Source organism: Equus caballus, chromosome 8 (assembly GCF_041296265.1).
Source record: "Equus caballus isolate H_3958 breed thoroughbred chromosome 8, TB-T2T, whole genome shotgun sequence".
Lineage (NCBI taxonomy): Eukaryota > Metazoa > Chordata > Mammalia > Perissodactyla > Equidae > Equus > Equus caballus.
In genome coordinates this window covers 5,235,568-5,256,060 of record NC_091691.1, presented here as the reverse complement: position 1 = coordinate 5,256,060, position 20,493 = coordinate 5,235,568, and the positions used below count along the sequence as shown (strand labels likewise).

Below are 20,493 nucleotides of genomic sequence, written 5' to 3'. Positions count from 1 at the left end.
TCAAATAATAGTCAGTTGTCATCAAATGTCTCATAATTGTTGCAAGTGAATTTATCTAGTTCTATTTTTGGTGTCGGTATTTTGTGGTTTTTCGTTTTGTCTATACGAGGATTGATTAAGATCTGACGTTGTGATTGGTGGACGTGTCTTTAGGCCTCTTGGCTTTGTCAGTATCTCCCAGATTGGCCTGGATTTTCTGTGCAAGGGAGTGGCTGCAGGGGCTGAGCTGCTGGTCCTGGAATCTCCCAGGGTCGGGAGGCAGCTCACTCCTTCCTGGCCTGTAACTAAGCAGTTCTTTCTGCTTTGTGTTCCTGTAAAGTGGTTCCGAGCTAGGAAAGCATTAAGAGAGTTCAGGTGTGACATTTTGGGAAGACCTTTTCCTAGGACCCTTGGCTACTTCCATCCAAGGTGCTCTGGTGGAGTCCCTACTCACTTAGTGAAGTTCTCATCCTGTGATGCTCAAATGCCAGGTCCAGCCAATGGGATGGAATGCCAGGTGCCATATTTCCGCTCTGTTCTCCTTCCTCTTCTGAAGGTTACAATTTGTCCACAAAGGGAGCCCCTTATGCTCTTTCCTCTCCCAGGAGTATGTTTCATATTGCAGTAAGTATATATAAATGTTTGGTCTTTCCTTTACTGGAGCAGTTTACAAAATGATGACTTGGTCCCTGCCATGTTCTGAAAGTGAACAATTAATATGTAATGCCATGGTGAACTCTACCATGTAAGTGTATGTGATGTGTTTGAACCTACTATTATAGTTTCTTCATGATGACAGTGCCCCACCTTTGCCATTGGTGGCCCCAGGATCATCTGGAGTTGGCCCGGTAGACCTCAATGACTTCCTGTTGTTACAGTAAGTTCTAGGCGCATCTTGTGCCTTTCCCATCTCAGGCCTGGAATAGGCCATTTACCCCCAGGAGCCTGGTTCCATTGAGTGGGAGGTGATATTTAGGGACCACAGTCGAGGGTCTAGCTCACACCTCCCTTTTGAATAATACACTCCAAGACACAATCAAAAATCAGATGAGAACCTTTAGGGGGACAGGGTTACTGAAAGGGCTCCCTGAAGATGAGGGTGCTGTTTCCTACAGGAACCAGCCCAGGCCTTCCTGGAGGTGCCCATCCCCATCGAGGATAACCTCAGGGGATTGAGATGAGACCCCCCTGGAGTCCCAGTCGGGGTCATATTGAAGACTCTCATGGTCAGTCCCTTTCAGGGCAACCTGACTTCCGATGGGGGGATCGGGGACACCTGAGAGTGCCCCCCTGCCCTCACCCTGTGGTCTCATCAATGGATCAGGGTTCCTCAACCCAATGTGGAAGAGAAGCCCTGTTCTATTCCAGGGAACTTCACTCCTTCTGGAAATGAATGCCCTCCTATAAACTCATTTCCATTTATGTGTGACAGTCAGTGGGAACACGATATCCAACATGCCAGCTTCTTCGGGAGCCTGCCTCTCTGAGGATCCTGCTGCTTGGCACAAGGGGTCACCTGTCCTGTGATGTGCTGGGCGTGGGCAAGGCAGGCATATGGGGCCCCTGCTGAGCAGACACCAGCCAGGGGCAGTGGCCCAACTTCCTCCATCACAGCTGTAGGTGGGGAGCCGGGGTGGGGCAGGGGCCTCCCAAGAAGGGGTTTTTGCACGAGCCTGTGTCACTGTGTCCTGTGCTCAGCTGAGGGACCCAGCTGATAGTCCTAGGTGAGTCTCTTCTTCCCACCATTTTCCTGCTCTCCACAAGGTTTGGTCAATTTTCTGCTGTTTTTGCTTGTTTTCTGCATCTTGTCTTAGTCTCCACTCAGGCTTATCCAAGAGGCGAGCCTCAGGGGCCCTGGCCTCCTCCCTTTTCTACTGGGACACCCTGCTTGTCTCTGCTGCTCTGTTTCATCTCTGACCACAGACAGGAGACTGGCCCCAGAGAACGTTGGGGCCCTCAGAGTTATTCCTTTCCGTCTCCTGTGGACCTGATGGCCTCTGGGGTCATTAGAGGCCCTCTTCTCAAGGGTAGCACTGAGGGGGTGACCACGTGGAGACTTTAGAGAGACCCCAAAATCTCAGGACTGAGGCTGAGAAGCAAATGTCAGAGGTAAAGGGAAGGTCCTCCAGCTGTGGGACTCAGTTCCAGGATCAGGAATGTGGCAGGGGTGAAGGGGCTCCCCCAGGCCGTGGTGGGGTTGCCATGGACAGAGCCCTGAGCTGCCTGGGACCCTGCTGGAGGGAGGACATAGTGGGGCTGAGATGCTGGCTGCCAGGAGGTAGGCTAAGGAGAACAGAAAGACAAGGCAGAAGGGACGGGGGACTCCTGGGTCTCTGCGGACACACTCCTCAGAAGCAGGAATTCCTGAGAGGATAGATAGGCAGATGGCTCAGCACAAAATTTCCCGACTGCCTGAGACCCAGGAAAGACCCTGGAACACTCTGGAGTGGAGAGAGACTCAAAGACAAGCAGACAGACTCTCCCTGAAGAGCAAAGGTCCTAATCATTTAGAGAGGCACCATAGTGACAGATCCAGGTCAAAAGAGACCCTAAGGACCAAAGCCCAGAGAAGATACGTCAGGTCAGAAAGGTCTCAAGATTGACCCCACAGGGCATCAGGGAGCTCACATCATCCGTTCATAAGAGAGACAAACAGAGAGCTCCACACAGACCCCATCAACTGTCAGAAGGAAGCAGGGGCAAGAGGGAGAGGGTCAGAAGCCTGTGTGGGAGGCCAGGGCCCAGGGGCATCTCATCACAGCTGATGGCAGGTGTCCAGGCTCAGGATTTCCCAGGATAGACAAACAGTTGTCTGAGGACACCCTGAACCTCTCTCCCTGACATGGACCCTCGGAAACACAGGGGTCCTGTCCTGGCCTGGAGAATCCACACCCACCTCACACACTGAGGTCAGAGGTTCTCACTGTGGACGCTGAGCCAGTGCTGCCCTGTCCTTGTCCCACCCTGCAGGTGGTCCCAAGTCTCCACTCTCGGTCACTCTCTTCCCGCCCTCCGCTGAGGAGCTCAGTGCCAGCAAGGCCACAGTGGTGTGTCTCATCAGTGACTTCTCCCCCAGCGGCTTGATGGGGAGCTGGAAGGGAAATGACGTCACCATCACCCATGGCATCCAGACCACCAAGCCTTCAAAAGAGAGCAGCAACAATTACACTGCCAGCAGCTACCTGACGCTGACCCCTGCCCAGTGGAAATCATACAGCAGTATCAGCTGCCAGGTCACGCACGAAGGGTGCACCGTGGAGAAGAAAGTGTCCCCCTCAGAGTGTGCTTAGGTCCTTGACCCTCCCCCATCCTCAGCGATACGGAGCCACAGGACCTCAAGAGTGCCTTCCCTCCCACCCTGGTCATCCCCAGTCCTTTTCACTCTGCTCAATCAACTTTCAATAAAACGTCTCATTGTCAGTCAGAAATCATGTTCTCTGCTCATTTTCGTTGACACATTTTCTGTCCTAAATTCAATCACTCTCAAGGGCATACAGAATCCTTTTGGTCTTTGGGAAAGCAAGATAGAGTAGGGAGTCTTGGTGCTTTCTTGAGGGATGATGTCACTGTTACTGAGACACCCCCAGAGAACATTCTAGCAAGGTAGATTGGGACCACTGCAGGAAAGGAAGCCTGCCCCACTCTCCCCAACCCCCACTTTTACTTCCTACTCTCGTGGGGATCTTGTCTATCTCTGATTGTCCAACTATCACTCTTTTTGGTTCCCATGGCCTCCTGGAGGATGTCTGAGCTCCCTTCCCTGGAATCTTCAAAGATCTCATTCTAGATGGGGTTCCTCCTCAAGGGTCCCTTTCTCCATTAGATGAAGGTCCCCACCAGTTCCATGTGTCTTTTGTTCACTGCCCACACAGGCAGTTACACGTCTTCACAGCCTAGAGCATCCTCCCTTCCTCAGGTGCCTGCCCTGCTCCTGCCTCCCATGGGCACTGCCCTGTGCCACCTCCCTAAACCCTCCCTGTCACTCTCAACACAGGACCCACACACCCTGAACCCTGCTCACATTCTCACACTCTGTCTGTTGTCTCCTCCTCCCACATGAGTCAGAGGGGTGCCAGCTGTCTTCAGGACTCCTGAGACAATACCACCTCTGCTCTCTCTAATCCCTGATAGGCCAGGCCACCCCTGACCCACAGAGCTAAAAGCCTGGGATGAGTGTTTGATGGGACTCCTGAATTGAAAGTAAGGAACCAGATTCTAGGATTAAGCCATGGGTGTATTTGTGAACTGACTCATCCTCGTAGGACCTACAAATGAGGTTGACACCAGATAAATAACAGGTCTAGAAGCCAACACTTACGAATAAACAGAGTCATGGGACACACAGACAGATTAGATACACACGCAAACAAACACACATGTAACACCTATTGCAAACGAGGCGATGTTGGGCACATCTCTAGGCCTCGGTGGCTTCCAGAATCCTACCGGGGCTCACCTCGGTAATGCGCACAGGCTGACTCATCCCTGTGAAGTACACAGACTTGCTCGTTCCTGGCACTATGACCTTCCCCAAACAAGCCAAGCCAGGGACACACAGCTCCTCTCAGGAATGGAGGTTGCCATGGATATGAGGAGACCCTACACATTCCCGCCTGACCCGGCACGACTGGGCATGGATGGCACCACACACCCAACGTGGGACAGTTGCAGGTGGGGAGGGGGCCCCCCTTCCCACCCTCCCATCTGGTGACCAACCCCCATGACAAGGAGGCTGGACTCTGGGCCTCCCGTGCAGCTGCAGGGGGCCTGGGGAAGTGGGTGCCAGGAGCTTTTTGTTCGAGGCTGTGTCACTGTGTGCTGTATTCGGCGGAGGCACCCACCTGACCATCGCAGGTGAGTCTCCCCCTCTCCCTCCTCTCCGGTGTTGGCAGCGAACTCGGGCTGGACTTTTCTGTCCTTTCTGTCCTGACTGGGGCTGGGGTCTCGACCCCTTTGGATGACTCCACCTTCACCCTTTGCTCTGGCCACTCCACCCCGTCTAGGCTGTTCCCTCTCGTCGGGCACTTTGTCTGGCAGGAGGGCTCCATCCCACTGACCCCTTCCTGCCCCTGCTCCTCCTCCTCCCTGAGACCCCGGCCTCACTCTCAGGGCCTGTTCTCCTCTGGACCCTCCATGTTCTGCTCCCTTGCGGCCTCTGGCCCCGGGGGCCTGGACACAGGGGGCTCTGGCTGGGCCACGGGAGCCACGGGATGTGGGAAGGATGCTCGGAAAGGCTCAGCGGTCTTGGCTTCAGCCTTCTCTGGGATCTGTCGGGGCCAGCGAGGGGCGAGGGAGGGGAGCCCTCGGTCTCAGGGCTTGGAGAGAAGGAGGAGGAGGCTGGACGGATGAGGGGCACAGGATGGAGGGAGCATCTCCTCTGACGAGGGGGCCCCAGGGAGCGGGCTCCCTCCACCTGCTCCAGGACAGGCGGGATGCCCCGGACGAGACAGGGGTCGGGACACTCAGGTCCAAAGGAGAGATATCAGAGCAGACAGCCGGGCTGGGGACTCCTCAGAGGGACACCTGACGGGGACAGGCCCTGCCAGGCAGACACAGGACCAAGGAGAGACAAATTCCCCACTAGAACCTCACAGGTCAGGGAGGTCCTTCAGAACAGACACAGCCCCAGCCTCACACAGAACAGCCACCTCCCACAGAAACCCCGCATCTCCTGGGGGCCCTGCAATCCAGCCCCGGGGCCGACACCCCCTCCACGCCCCGCAGCCCTAGGCGGCTCTCTGTGGGGAGAGGGTGGCGGCTGCAACGATGCTCTCACGGGGACTCTGGGCAAGAATCCCCTCCGTGAAAGGAAGGAGAGCCACAACCCAGGACACACAGACATCCTGTAGGAGGACACTGGGGATGGGGCCCTGGGAGCAGACCTCACACAGACAGATGCACAGGACAGAAAGATTGCCAAAGGAAACAGGACACCTTAAGGCTGATGGCAGCCAGCGCCAGGGGAGCAGAGGGTGGGATGGTGGCTTAGGAGGCATGTGAACCTGAGGGAGACGTGGCGCCCTGAGAGGAGCCCAGAACGGCCTAGACTCAGGCCCTGAGGTTCTCCCAACAGGAGGTGAGTGGCCCCACCCATCACCGACCTGACCTCAGGGAACAAGGGCCAGCCTGAGGCCCAGACCCTGGCCTTCAGGGACTGGTAGCCCACATCGTGGCTGAGGTCAGGACCTCCCGTCATGGACCCCAGACCTCTGACCTCCTGCCCCTCTCCCATCCTGCAGGTGGTCCCACGTCTACACCCTCGGTCTCTCTCTTCCCGCCCTCCTCTGAGGAGCTCAGCGCCAACAAGGCCACAGTGGTGTGTCTCATCAGCGACTTCTCCCCCAGCGGCCTGGAGGTGATCTGGAAGGTAAATGACGCTGTCACCACCGACGGCGTCCAGACCACCAGGTCCTCGAAACAGAGCAACGGCAAGTACGCGGCCAGCAGCTACCTGACGCGGACTTCCGCACAGTGGAAATCGTACAGCAGCGTCAGCTGCCAGGTCAAGCACCAAGGGAAAACCGTGGAGAAGAAACTGTCCCCCTCAGAGTGTCCTTAGGTCCCCGAGTCGCCCACACCCTCAGGGACCTGCTGTCACGGGACCCCTAAGGGGGTCGACCCTTCCCACTCCGACACCTCCTTCTCCCTCCGCCCAAATCCTTCTCAATAAAACATCCTCCTTCTCAATCAGACATCGTGCTCTGCTCCTTGCTGCTTGTTCACTGCGTTCTGCTCATTTCACTCACCCCCAAAGGTGAACCAGTTCCTTTGTTCTGGAAGGCTGGAGGGGGCATTCCTGATGGTTTCTGGTGGGATGTTTTCACGGTCACCCAGAAGCCCCCAGGGAACATGCTAGCACAGGGGAGTCGGGCCACGGCAGGAAAGCACGCCTGCCCGCCCTGGCCAGCCGCCACCGTGCTTCCTACCCTCGTGGGGACCATGTCGACCTGGGCTTGGCCTGGCCACAGGCTCGTCGCTTCCCACAGCCTCCCGAGCCTCGCCTCAGCTCCTGCCCTAAAAGCTTCAGCCTTCTCCTTAAGGAGGCCGTTCCTCCTCAAGAGCCCCTTTGTCCCTTAGAGGAAGGCCCCCCACCCCAATTCCATGGGTCCTTTGGTCCAGCCCTCATCCTGGCAATTCCCTGTCCTCACAGTCTACACCGTGTCCCCTTCCTCAGGGCCATCCTCATTTTCCGGCCTCCCCAGGGAGACTGCCCTGTGCCCCCTCCCCCAGACCATCCCTGTCACAATCTCTACAGGACCCTCGCTCCCTGGTACCCGCTCACTCGCTCCCACACTCCTCCTGGGGTCTCCTCCTTCCTCGTGTGTCACTCATGTCCCAGAGCTGTGTGCCACAGGCCAGCTCTGCTCTCTCGAACTTCTCAGAGGCCAGCTCAACAATAACCCACAAGCACTCAGGGCCTGTGTCCATGGCTGTTCCATGGGCCTCTTCAATTCGAACTCAAGAATCAATAGCCAGATTCGAGGATTCAGCCAGGGGTATGTCTGTGCAGTGACTCCTGTTCCTGGGAGCTCTGAACTGGGTCTGAGACTAAACAGACTCCAGGCCTAGGAGGCAGCACGGAATGCGGGATCAGAGTTACCAGAGAGACAGACACACTAGACACACACACACTCACAAACACACGCTCATAGGAGCTGGCTAACAAAACCAGCATGAACACACACACACACACACACACACACACTCACTCACACACACACACACACACACGCACACCACCTCTTGCAAACGTGGCCATGTTGGGCACGTCTCTAGGCCTCGGTGGCTTCCAGAATCCTCCCAAGAGCTCAGCTCTGCAGAGTGCACAGGCGCCACCATCCCTGGGAGGTACACGGCCTTTCTCACTCCTGCCACTATGACCTTCCCGAAACAAGCCGAGCCAGTGACACACAGCTCCTCTCAGGAATGGAGGGTTCCTGGGATATGAGGAGACTCTCCCACGTTCCTGCCTGACCCGGCATGACTGGGCATGGATGGCACCCCACCCCCGACGGGGGACAGTTGCAGGTGGGGAGGGGGCCCAACTCCCACCCTCCCATCAGGCGACCAGCCCCCATGACAAGGAGGCTGGACTCTGGGCCTCCCGTGCAGCTGCAGGGGGCCTGGGGAAGTGGGTGCCAGGAGCTTTTTGTTCGAGGCTGTGTCACTGTGTGGTGCATTCGGCGGAGGCACCCACCTGACCATCGCAGGTGAGTCTCCCCCTCTCCCTCCTCTCCGGTGTTGGCAGCGAACTCGGGCTGGACTTTTCTGTCCTTTCTGTCCTGACTGGGGCTGGGGTCTCGACCCCTTTGGATGACTCCACCTTCACCCTTTGCTCTGGCCACTCCACCCCGTCTAGGCTGTTCCCTCTCGTCGGGCACTTTGTCTGGCAGGAGGGCTCCATCCCACTGACCCCTTCCTGCCCCTGCTCCTCCTCCTCCCTGAGACCCCGGCCTCACTCTCAGGGCCTGTTCTCCTCTGGACCCTCCATGTTCTGCTCCCTTGCGGCCTCTGGCCCCGGGGGCCTGGACACAGGGGGCTCTGGCTGGGCCACGGGAGCCACGGGATGTGGGAAGGATGCTCGGAAAGGCTCAGCGGTCTTGGCTTCAGCCTTCTCTGGGATCTGTCGGGGCCAGCGAGGGGCGAGGGAGGGGAGCCCTCGGTCTCAGGGCTTGGAGAGAAGGAGGAGGAGGCTGGACGGATGAGGGGCACAGGATGGAGGGAGCATCTCCTCTGACGAGGGGGCCCCAGGGAGCGGGCTCCCTCCACCTGCTCCAGGACAGGCGGGATGCCCCGGACAAGACAGGGGTCGGGACACTCAGGTCCAGAGGAGAGATATCAGAGCAGACAGCCGGGCTGGGGACTCCTCAGAGGGACACCTGACGGGGACAGGCCCTGCCAGGCAGACACAGGACCAAGGAGAGACAAATTCCCCACTAGAACCTCACAGGTCAGGGAGGTCCTTCAGAACAGACGCAGCCCCAGCCTCACACAGAACAGCCACCTCCCATGGAAACCCTGCATCTCCTGGGGGCCCTGCAATCCAGCCCCGGGGCCGACACCCCCTCCACGCCCCGCAGCCCTAGGCGGCTCTCTGTGGGGAGAGGGTGGCGGCTGCAACGATGCTCTCACGGGGACTCTGGGCAAGAATCCCCTCCGTGAAAGGAAGGAGAGCCACAACCCAGGACACACAGACATCCTGTAGGAGGACACTGGGGACGGGGCCCTGGGAGCAGACCTCACACAGACAGATGCACAGGACAGAAAGATTGCCAAAGGAAACAGGACACCTTAAGGCTGATGGCAGCCAGCGCCAGGGGAGCAGAGGGTGGGATGGTGGCTTAGGAGGCATGTGAACCTGAGGGAGACGTGGCGCCCTGAGAGGAGCCCAGAACGGCCTAGACTCAGGCCCTGAGGTTCTCCCAACAGGAGGTGAGTGGCCCCACCCATCACCGACCTGACCTCAGGGAACAAGGGCCAGCCTGAGGCCCAGACCCTGGCCTTCAGGGACTGGTAGCCCACATCGTGGCTGAGGTCAGGACCTCCCGTCATGGACCCCAGACCTCTGACCTCCTGCCCCTCTCCCATCCTGCAGGTGGTCCCACGTCTACACCCTCGGTCTCTCTCTTCCCGCCCTCCTCTGAGGAGCTCAGCGCCAACAAGGCCACAGTGGTGTGTCTCATCAGTGACTTCTCCCCCAGCGGCCTGGAGGTGATCTGGAAGGTAAATGACGCTGTCACCACCGACGGCGTCCAGACCACCAGGTCCTCGAAACAGAGCAACGGCAAGTACGCGGCCAGCAGCTACCTGACGCGGACTTCCGCACAGTGGAAATCGTACAGCAGCGTCAGCTGCCAGGTCAAGCACCAAGGGAAAACCGTGGAGAAGAAACTGTCCCCCTCAGAGTGTCCTTAGGTCCCCGAGTCGCCCACACCCTCAGGGACCTGCTGTCACGGGACCCCTAAGGGGGTCGACCCTTCCCACTCCGACACCTCCTTCTCCCTCCGCCCAAATCCTTCTCAATAAAACATCCTCCTTCTCAATCAGACATCGTGCTCTGCTCCTTGCTGCTTGTTCACTGCGTTCTGCTCATTTCACTCACCCCCAAAGGTGAACCAGTTCCTTTGTTCTGGAAGGCTGGAGGGGGCATTCCTGATGGTTTCTGGTGGGATGTTTTCACGGTCACCCAGAAGCCCCCAGGGAACATGCTAGCACAGGGGAGTCGGGCCACGGCAGGAAAGCACGCCTGCCCGCCCTGGCCAGCCGCCACCGTGCTTCCTACCCTCGTGGGGACCATGTCGACCTGGGCTTGGCCTGGCCACAGGCTCGTCGCTTCCCACAGCCTCCCGAGCCTCGCCTCAGCTCCTGCCCTAAAAGCTTCAGCCTTCTCCTTAAGGAGGCCGTTCCTCCTCAAGAGCCCCTTTGTCCCTTAGAGGAAGGCCCCCCACCCCAATTCCATGGGTCCTTTGGTCCAGCCCTCATCCTGGCAATTCCCTGTCCTCACAGTCTACACCGTGTCCCCTTCCTCAGGGCCATCCTCATTTTCCGGCCTCCCCAGGGAGACTGCCCTGTGCCCCCTCCCCCAGACCATCCCTGTCACAATCTCTACAGGACCCTCGCTCCCTGGTACCCGCTCACTCGCTCCCACACTCCTCCTGGGGTCTCCTCCTTCCTCGTGTGTCACTCATGTCCCAGAGCTGTGTGCCACAGGCCAGCTCTGCTCTCTCGAACTTCTCAGAGGCCAGCTCAACAATAACCCACAAGCACTCAGGGCCTGTGTCCATGGCTGTTCCATGGGCCTCTTCAATTCGAACTCAAGAATCAATAGCCAGATTCGAGGATTCAGCCAGGGGTATGTCTGTGCAGTGACTCCTGTTCCTGGGAGCTCTGAACTGGGTCTGAGACTAAACAGACTCCAGGCCTAGGAGGCAGCACGGAATGCGGGATCAGAGTTACCAGAGAGACAGACACACTAGACACACACACACTCACAAACACACGCTCATAGGAGCTGGCTAACAAAACCAGCATGAACACACACACACACACACACACACACACACTCACTCACACACACACACACACACACGCACACCACCTCTTGCAAACGTGGCCATGTTGGGCACGTCTCTAGGCCTCGGTGGCTTCCAGAATCCTCCCAAGAGCTCAGCTCTGCAGAGTGCACAGGCGCCACCATCCCTGGGAGGTACACGGCCTTTCTCACTCCTGCCACTATGACCTTCCCGAAACAAGCCGAGCCAGTGACACACAGCTCCTCTCAGGAATGGAGGGTTCCTGGGATATGAGGAGACTCTCCCACGTTCCTGCCTGACCCGGCATGACTGGGCATGGATGGCACCCCACCCCCGACGGGGGACAGTTGCAGGTGGGGAGGGGGCCCAACTCCCACCCTCCCATCAGGCGACCAGCCCCCATGACAAGGAGGCTGGACTCTGGGCCTCCCGTGCAGCTGCAGGGGGCCTGGGGAAGTGGGTGCCAGGAGCTTTTTGTTCGAGGCTGTGTCACTGTGTGGTGCATTCGGCGGAGGCACCCACCTGACCATCGCAGGTGAGTCTCCCCCTCTCCCTCCTCTCCGGTGTTGGCAGCGAACTCGGGCTGGACTTTTCTGTCCTTTCTGTCCTGACTGGGGCTGGGGTCTCGACCCCTTTGGATGACTCCACCTTCACCCTTTGCTCTGGCCACTCCACCCCGTCTAGGCTGTTCCCTCTCGTCGGGCACTTTGTCTGGCAGGAGGGCTCCATCCCACTGACCCCTTCCTGCCCCTGCTCCTCCTCCTCCCTGAGACCCCGGCCTCACTCTCAGGGCCTGTTCTCCTCTGGACCCTCCATGTTCTGCTCCCTTGCGGCCTCTGGCCCCGGGGGCCTGGACACAGGGGGCTCTGGCTGGGCCACGGGAGCCACGGGATGTGGGAAGGATGCTCGGAAAGGCTCAGCGGTCTTGGCTTCAGCCTTCTCTGGGATCTGTCGGGGCCAGCGAGGGGCGAGGGAGGGGAGCCCTCGGTCTCAGGGCTTGGAGAGAAGGAGGAGGAGGCTGGACGGATGAGGGGCACAGGATGGAGGGAGCATCTCCTCTGACGAGGGGGCCCCAGGGAGCGGGCTCCCTCCACCTGCTCCAGGACAGGCGGGATGCCCCGGACGAGACAGGGGTCGGGACACTCAGGTCCAGAGGAGAGATATCAGAGCAGACAGCCGGGCTGGGGACTCCTCAGAGGGACACCTGACGGGGACAGGCCCTGCCAGGCAGACACAGGACCAAGGAGAGACAAATTCCCCACTAGAACCTCACAGGTCAGGGAGGTCCTTCAGAACAGACACAGCCCCAGCCTCACACAGAACAGCCACCTCCCACAGAAACCCCGCATCTCCTGGGGGCCCTGCAATCCAGCCCCGGGGCCGACACCCCCTCCACGCCCCGCAGCCCTAGGCGGCTCTCTGTGGGGAGAGGGTGGCGGCTGCAACGATGCTCTCACGGGGACTCTGGGCAAGAATCCCCTCCGTGAAAGGAAGGAGAGCCACAACCCAGGACACACAGACATCCTGTAGGAGGACACTGGGGATGGGGCCCTGGGAGCAGACCTCACACAGACAGATGCACAGGACAGAAAGATTGCCAAAGGAAACAGGACACCTTAAGGCTGATGGCAGCCAGCGCCAGGGGAGCAGAGGGTGGGATGGTGGCTTAGGAGGCATGTGAACCTGAGGGAGACGTGGCGCCCTGAGAGGAGCCCAGAACGGCCTAGACTCAGGCCCTGAGGTTCTCCCAACAGGAGGTGAGTGGCCCCACCCATCACCGACCTGACCTCAGGGAACAAGGGCCAGCCTGAGGCCCAGACCCTGGCCTTCAGGGACTGGTAGCCCACATCGTGGCTGAGGTCAGGACCTCCCGTCATGGACCCCAGACCTCTGACCTCCTGCCCCTCTCCCATCCTGCAGGTGGTCCCACGTCTACACCCTCGGTCTCTCTCTTCCCGCCCTCCTCTGAGGAGCTCAGCGCCAACAAGGCCACAGTGGTGTGTCTCATCAGTGACTTCTCCCCCAGCGGCCTGGAGGTGATCTGGAAGGTAAATGACGCTGTCACCACCGACGGCGTCCAGACCACCAGGTCCTCGAAACAGAGCAACGGCAAGTACGCGGCCAGCAGCTACCTGACGCGGACTTCCGCACAGTGGAAATCGTACAGCAGCGTCAGCTGCCAGGTCAAGCACCAAGGGAAAACCGTGGAGAAGAAACTGTCCCCCTCAGAGTGTCCTTAGGTCCCCGAGTCGCCCACACCCTCAGGGACCTGCTGTCACGGGACCCCTAAGGGGGTCGACCCTTCCCACTCCGACACCTCCTTCTCCCTCCGCCCAAATCCTTCTCAATAAAACATCCTCCTTCTCAATCAGACATCGTGCTCTGCTCCTTGCTGCTTGTTCACTGCGTTCTGCTCATTTCACTCACCCCCAAAGGTGAACCAGTTCCTTTGTTCTGGAAGGCTGGAGGGGGCATTCCTGATGGTTTCTGGTGGGATGTTTTCACGGTCACCCAGAAGCCCCCAGGGAACATGCTAGCACAGGGGAGTCGGGCCACGGCAGGAAAGCACGCCTGCCCGCCCTGGCCAGCCGCCACCGTGCTTCCTACCCTCGTGGGGACCATGTCGACCTGGGCTTGGCCTGGCCACAGGCTCGTCGCTTCCCACAGCCTCCCGAGCCTCGCCTCAGCTCCTGCCCTAAAAGCTTCAGCCTTCTCCTTAAGGAGGCCGTTCCTCCTCAAGAGCCCCTTTGTCCCTTAGAGGAAGGCCCCCCACCCCAATTCCATGGGTCCTTTGGTCCAGCCCTCATCCTGGCAATTCCCTGTCCTCACAGTCTACACCGTGTCCCCTTCCTCAGGGCCATCCTCATTTTCCGGCCTCCCCAGGGAGACTGCCCTGTGCCCCCTCCCCCAGACCATCCCTGTCACAATCTCTACAGGACCCTCGCTCCCTGGTACCCGCTCACTCGCTCCCACACTCCTCCTGGGGTCTCCTCCTTCCTCGTGTGTCACTCATGTCCCAGAGCTGTGTGCCACAGGCCAGCTCTGCTCTCTCGAACTTCTCAGAGGCCAGCTCAACAATAACCCACAAGCACTCAGGGCCTGTGTCCATGGCTGTTCCATGGGCCTCTTCAATTCGAACTCAAGAATCAATAGCCAGATTCGAGGATTCAGCCAGGGGTATGTCTGTGCAGTGACTCCTGTTCCTGGGAGCTCTGAACTGGGTCTGAGACTAAACAGACTCCAGGCCTAGGAGGCAGCACGGAATGCGGGATCAGAGTTACCAGAGAGACAGACACACTAGACACACACACACTCACAAACACACGCTCATAGGAGCTGGCTAACAAAACCAGCATGAACACACACACACACACACACACACACACACTCACTCACACACACACACACACACACGCACACCACCTCTTGCAAACGTGGCCATGTTGGGCACGTCTCTAGGCCTCGGTGGCTTCCAGAATCCTCCCAAGAGCTCAGCTCTGCAGAGTGCACAGGCGCCACCATCCCTGGGAGGTACACGGCCTTTCTCACTCCTGCCACTATGACCTTCCCGAAACAAGCCGAGCCAGTGACACACAGCTCCTCTCAGGAATGGAGGGTTCCTGGGATATGAGGAGACTCTCCCACGTTCCTGCCTGACCCGGCATGACTGGGCATGGATGGCACCCCACCCCCGACGGGGGACAGTTGCAGGTGGGGAGGGGGCCCAACTCCCACCCTCCCATCAGGCGACCAGCCCCCATGACAAGGAGGCTGGACTCTGGGCCTCCCGTGCAGCTGCAGGGGGCCTGGGGAAGTGGGTGCCAGGAGCTTTTTGTTCGAGGCTGTGTCACTGTGTGGTGCATTCGGCGGAGGCACCCACCTGACCATCGCAGGTGAGTCTCCCCCTCTCCCTCCTCTCCGGTGTTGGCAGCGAACTCGGGCTGGACTTTTCTGTCCTTTCTGTCCTGACTGGGGCTGGGGTCTCGACCCCTTTGGATGACTCCACCTTCACCCTTTGCTCTGGCCACTCCACCCCGTCTAGGCTGTTCCCTCTCGTCGGGCACTTTGTCTGGCAGGAGGGCTCCATCCCACTGACCCCTTCCTGCCCCTGCTCCTCCTCCTCCCTGAGACCCCGGCCTCACTCTCAGGGCCTGTTCTCCTCTGGACCCTCCATGTTCTGCTCCCTTGCGGCCTCTGGCCCCGGGGGCCTGGACACAGGGGGCTCTGGCTGGGCCACGGGAGCCACGGGATGTGGGAAGGATGCTCGGAAAGGCTCAGCGGTCTTGGCTTCAGCCTTCTCTGGGATCTGTCGGGGCCAGCGAGGGGCGAGGGAGGGGAGCCCTCGGTCTCAGGGCTTGGAGAGAAGGAGGAGGAGGCTGGACGGATGAGGGGCACAGGATGGAGGGAGCATCTCCTCTGACGAGGGGGCCCCAGGGAGCGGGCTCCCTCCACCTGCTCCAGGACAGGCGGGATGCCCCGGACGAGACAGGGGTCGGGACACTCAGGTCCAGAGGAGAGATATCAGAGCAGACAGCCGGGCTGGGGACTCCTCAGAGGGACACCTGACGGGGACAGGCCCTGCCAGGCAGACACAGGACCAAGGAGAGACAAATTCCCCACTAGAACCTCACAGGTCAGGGAGGTCCTTCAGAACAGACACAGCCCCAGCCTCACACAGAACAGCCACCTCCCACGGAAACCCCGCATCTCCTGGGGGCCCTGCAATCCAGCCCCGGGGCCGACACCCCCTCCACGCCCCGCAGCCCTAGGCGGCTCTCTGTGGGGAGAGGGTGGCGGCTGCAACGATGCTCTCACGGGGACTCTGGGCAAGAATCCCCTCCGTGAAAGGAAGGAGAGCCACAACCCAGGACACACAGACATCCTGTAGGAGGACACTGGGGATGGGGCCCTGGGAGCAGACCTCACACAGACAGATGCACAGGACAGAAAGATTGCCAAAGGAAACAGGACACCTTAAGGCTGATGGCAGCCAGCGCCAGGGGAGCAGAGGGTGGGATGGTGGCTTAGGAGGCATGTGAACCTGAGGGAGACGTGGCGCCCTGAGAGGAGCCCAGAACGGCCTAGACTCAGGCCCTGAGGTTCTCCCAACAGGAGGTGAGTGGCCCCACCCATCACCGACCTGACCTCAGGGAACAAGGGCCAGCCTGAGGCCCAGACCCTGGCCTTCAGGGACTGGTAGCCCACATCGTGGCTGAGGTCAGGACCTCCCGTCATGGACCCCAGACCTCTGACCTCCTGCCCCTCTCCCATCCTGCAGGTGGTCCCACGTCTACACCCTCGGTCTCTCTCTTCCCGCCCTCCTCTGAGGAGCTCAGCGCCAACAAGGCCACAGTGGTGTGTCTCATCAGTGACTTCTCCCCCAGCGGCCTGGAGGTGATCTGGAAGGTAAATGACGCTGTCACCACCGACGGCGTCCAGACCACCAGGTCCTCGAAACAGAGCAACGGCAAGTACGCGGCCAGCAGCTACCTGACGCGGACTTCCGCACAGTGGAAATCGTACAGCAGCGTCAGCTGCCAGGTCAAGCACCAAGGGAAAACCGTGGAGAAGAAACTGTCCCCCTCAGAGTGTCCTTAGGTCCCCGAGTCGCCCACACCCTCAGGGACCTGCTGTCACGGGACCCCTAAGGGGGTCGACCCTTCCCACTCCGACACCTCCTTCTCCCTCCGCCCAAATCCTTCTCAATAAAACATCCTCCTTCTCAATCAGACATCGTGCTCTGCTCCTTGCTGCTTGTTCACTGCGTTCTGCTCATTTCACTCACCCCCAAAGGTGAACCAGTTCCTTTGTTCTGGAAGGCTGGAGGGGGCATTCCTGATGGTTTCTGGTGGGATGTTTTCACGGTCACCCAGAAGCCCCCAGGGAACATGCTAGCACAGGGGAGTCGGGCCACGGCAGGAAAGCACGCCTGCCCGCCCTGGCCAGCCGCCACCGTGCTTCCTACCCTCGTGGGGACCATGTCGACCTGGGCTTGGCCTGGCCACAGGCTCGTCGCTTCCCACAGCCTCCCGAGCCTCGCCTCAGCTCCTGCCCTAAAAGCTTCAGCCTTCTCCTTAAGGAGGCCGTTCCTCCTCAAGAGCCCCTTTGTCCCTTAGAGGAAGGCCCCCCACCCCAATTCCATGGGTCCTTTGGTCCAGCCCTCATCCTGGCAATTCCCTGTCCTCACAGTCTACACCGTGTCCCCTTCCTCAGGGCCATCCTCATTTTCCGGCCTCCCCAGGGAGACTGCCCTGTGCCCCCTCCCCCAGACCATCCCTGTCACAATCTCTACAGGACCCTCGCTCCCTGGTACCCGCTCACTCGCTCCCACACTCCTCCTGGGGTCTCCTCCTTCCTCGTGTGTCACTCATGTCCCAGAGCTGTGTGCCACAGGCCAGCTCTGCTCTCTCGAACTTCTCAGAGGCCAGCTCAACAATAACCCACAAGCACTCAGGGCCTGTGTCCATGGCTGTTCCATGGGCCTCTTCAATTCGAACTCAAGAATCAATAGCCAGATTCGAGGATTCAGCCAGGGGTATGTCTGTGCAGTGACTCCTGTTCCTGGGAGCTCTGAACTGGGTCTGAGACTAAACAGACTCCAGGCCTAGGAGGCAGCACGGAATGCGGGATCAGAGTTACCAGAGAGACAGACACACTAGACACACACACACTCACAAACACACGCTCATAGGAGCTGGCTAACAAAACCAGCATGAACACACACACACACACACACACACACACACTCACTCACACACACACACACACACACGCACACCACCTCTTGCAAACGTGGCCATGTTGGGCACGTCTCTAGGCCTCGGTGGCTTCCAGAATCCTCCCAAGAGCTCAGCTCTGCAGAGTGCACAGGCGCCACCATCCCTGGGAGGTACACGGCCTTTCTCACTCCTGCCACTATGACCTTCCCGAAACAAGCCGAGCCAGTGACACACAGCTCCTCTCAGGAATGGAGGGTTCCTGGGATATGAGGAGACTCTCCCACGTTCCTGCCTGACCCGGCATGACTGGGCATGGATGGCACCCCACCCCCGACGGGGGACAGTTGCAGGTGGGGAGGGGGCCCAACTCCCACCCTCCCATCAGGCGACCAGCCCCCATGACAAGGAGGCTGGACTCTGGGCCTCCCGTGCAGCTGCAGGGGGCCTGGGGAAGTGGGTGCCAGGAGCTTTTTGTTCGAGGCTGTGTCACTGTGTGGTGCATTCGGCGGAGGCACCCACCTGACCATCGCAGGTGAGTCTCCCCCTCTCCCTCCTCTCCGGTGTTGGCAGCGAACTCGGGCTGGACTTTTCTGTCCTTTCTGTCCTGACTGGGGCTGGGGTCTCGACCCCTTTGGATGACTCCACCTTCACCCTTTGCTCTGGCCACTCCACCCCGTCTAGGCTGTTCCCTCTCGTCGGGCACTTTGTCTGGCAGGAGGGCTCCATCCCACTGACCCCTTCCTGCCCCTGCTCCTCCTCCTCCCTGAGACCCCGGCCTCACTCTCAGGGCCTGTTCTCCTCTGGACCCTCCATGTTCTGCTCCCTTGCGGCCTCTGGCCCCGGGGGCCTGGACACAGGGGGCTCTGGCTGGGCCACGGGAGCCACGGGATGTGGGAAGGATGCTCGGAAAGGCTCAGCGGTCTTGGCTTCAGCCTTCTCTGGGATCTGTCGGGGCCAGCGAGGGGCGAGGGAGGGGAGCCCTCGGTCTCAGGGCTTGGAGAGAAGGAGGAGGAGGCTGGACGGATGAGGGGCACAGGATGGAGGGAGCATCTCCTCTGACGAGGGGGCCCCAGGGAGCGGGCTCCCTCCACCTGCTCCAGGACAGGCGGGATGCCCCGGACGAGACAGGGGTCGGGACACTCAGGTCCAGAGGAGAGATATCAGAGCAGACAGCCGGGCTGGGGACTCCTCAGAGGGACACCTGACGGGGACAGGCCCTGCCAGGCAGACACAGGACCAAGGAGAGACAAATTCCCCACTAGAACCTCACAGGTCAGGGAGGTCCTTCAGAACAGACACAGCCCCAGCCTCACACAGAACAGCCACCTCCCACGGAAACCCCGCATCTCCTGGGGGCCCTGCAATCCAGCCCCGGGGCCGACACCCCCTCCACGCCCCGCAGCCCTAGGCGGCTCTCTGTGGGGAGAGGGTGGCGGCTGCAACGATGCTCTCACGGGGACTCTGGGCAAGAATCCCCTCCGTGAAAGGAAGGAGAGCCACAACCCAGGACACACAGACATCCTGTAGGAGGACACTGGGGATGGGGCCCTGGGAGCAGACCTCACACAGACAGATGCACAGGACAGAAAGATTGCCAAAGGAAACAGGACACCTTAAGGCTGATGGCAGCCAGCGCCAGGGGAGCAGAGGGTGGGATGGTGGCTTAGGAGGCATGTGAACCTGAGGGAGACGTGGCGCCCTGAGAGGAGCCCAGAACGGCCTAGACTCAGGCCCTGAGGTTCTCCCAACAGGAGGTGAGTGGCCCCACCCATCACCGACCTGACCTCAGGGAACAAGGGCCAGCCTGAGGCCCAGACCCTGGCCTTCAGGGACTGGTAGCCCACATCGTGGCTGAGGTCAGGACCTCCCGTCATGGACCCCAGACCTCTGACCTCCTGCCCCTCTCCCATCCTGCAGGTGGTCCCACGTCTACACCCTCGGTCTCTCTCTTCCCGCCCTCCTCTGAGGAGCTCAGCGCCAACAAGGCCACAGTGGTGTGTCTCATCAGTGACTTCTCCCCCAGCGGCCTGGAGGTGATCTGGAAGGTAAATGACGCTGTCACCACCGACGGCGTCCAGACCACCAGGTCCTCGAAACAGAGCAACGGCAAGTACGCGGCCAGCAGCTACCTGACGCGGACTTCCGCACAGTGGAAATCGTACAGCAGCGTCAGCTGCCAGGTCAAGCACCAAGGGAAAACCGTGGAGAAGAAACTGTCCCCCTCAGAGTGTCCTTAGGTCCCCGAGTCGCCCACACCCTCAGGGACCTGCTGTCACGGGACCCCTAAGGGGGTCGACCCTTCCCACTCCGACACCTCCTTCTCCCTCCGCCCAAATCCTTCTCAATAAAACATCCTCCTTCTCAATCAGACATCGTGCTCTGCTCCTTGCTGCTTGTTCACTGCGTTCTGCTCATTTCACTCACCCCCAAAGGTGAACCAGTTCCTTTGTTCTGGAAGGCTGGAGGGGGCATTCCTGATGGTTTCTGGTGGGATGTTTTCACGGTCACCCAGAAGCCCCCAGGGAACATGCTAGCACAGGGGAGTCGGGCCACGGCAGGAAAGCACGCCTGCCCGCCCTGGCCAGCCGCCACCGTGCTTCCTACCCTCGTGGGGACCATGTCGACCTGGGCTTGGCCTGGCCACAGGCTCGTCGCTTCCCACAGCCTCCCGAGCCTCGCCTCAGCTCCTGCCCTAAAAGCTTCAGCCTTCTCCTTAAGGAGGCCGTTCCTCCTCAAGAGCCCCTTTGTCCCTTAGAGGAAGG

General features: G+C 59.7%; 2 protein-coding genes, 1 long non-coding RNA gene and 3 gene segments (V, D, J or C); all 6 read left to right on the top strand.

The window, feature by feature from the left end:
* Positions 1-1,590: 1,590 nt before the first annotated feature.
* On the top strand, positions 1,591-3,407 carry LOC102148898 (uncharacterized). The gene is made up of 2 exons (XR_011441709.1): positions 1,591-1,703; positions 2,950-3,407. It is a non-coding gene; the product is annotated as an uncharacterized lncRNA (long non-coding RNA).
* A 1,154-nt stretch (positions 3,408-4,561) lies between these two features.
* LOC106783470 (immunoglobulin lambda constant 6) lies at positions 4,562-6,671 on the top strand. Its single transcript, XM_070275939.1, has 3 exons — positions 4,562-4,650; positions 4,736-4,833; positions 6,219-6,671. Exons 1-3 carry the CDS (start codon positions 4,562-4,564, stop codon positions 6,536-6,538), a joined length of 507 nt encoding a protein of 168 aa, XP_070132040.1. The 3' UTR covers positions 6,539-6,671.
* A 1,065-nt stretch (positions 6,672-7,736) lies between these two features.
* On the top strand, positions 7,737-10,027 carry LOC111774805 (immunoglobulin lambda constant 6-like). The segment is given in 3 exon segments: positions 7,737-7,827; positions 8,064-8,189; positions 9,575-10,027. Coding segments are annotated over 3 exon segments (537 nt in total).
* A 1,067-nt stretch (positions 10,028-11,094) lies between these two features.
* On the top strand, positions 11,095-13,385 carry LOC111774782 (immunoglobulin lambda constant 6-like). The segment is given in 3 exon segments: positions 11,095-11,185; positions 11,422-11,547; positions 12,933-13,385. Coding segments are annotated over 3 exon segments (537 nt in total).
* A 1,067-nt stretch (positions 13,386-14,452) lies between these two features.
* LOC102147726 (immunoglobulin lambda constant 6) lies at positions 14,453-16,743 on the top strand. The gene is made up of 3 exons (XM_070275938.1): positions 14,453-14,543; positions 14,780-14,905; positions 16,291-16,743. Exons 1-3 carry the CDS (start codon positions 14,453-14,455, stop codon positions 16,608-16,610), a joined length of 537 nt encoding a protein of 178 aa, XP_070132039.1. The 3' UTR covers positions 16,611-16,743.
* Positions 16,744-17,810: 1,067 nt separating this feature from the next.
* LOC111774817 (immunoglobulin lambda constant 6-like) lies at positions 17,811-20,101 on the top strand. The segment is given in 3 exon segments: positions 17,811-17,901; positions 18,138-18,263; positions 19,649-20,101. Coding segments are annotated over 3 exon segments (537 nt in total).
* Positions 20,102-20,493: the final 392 nt, after the last annotated feature.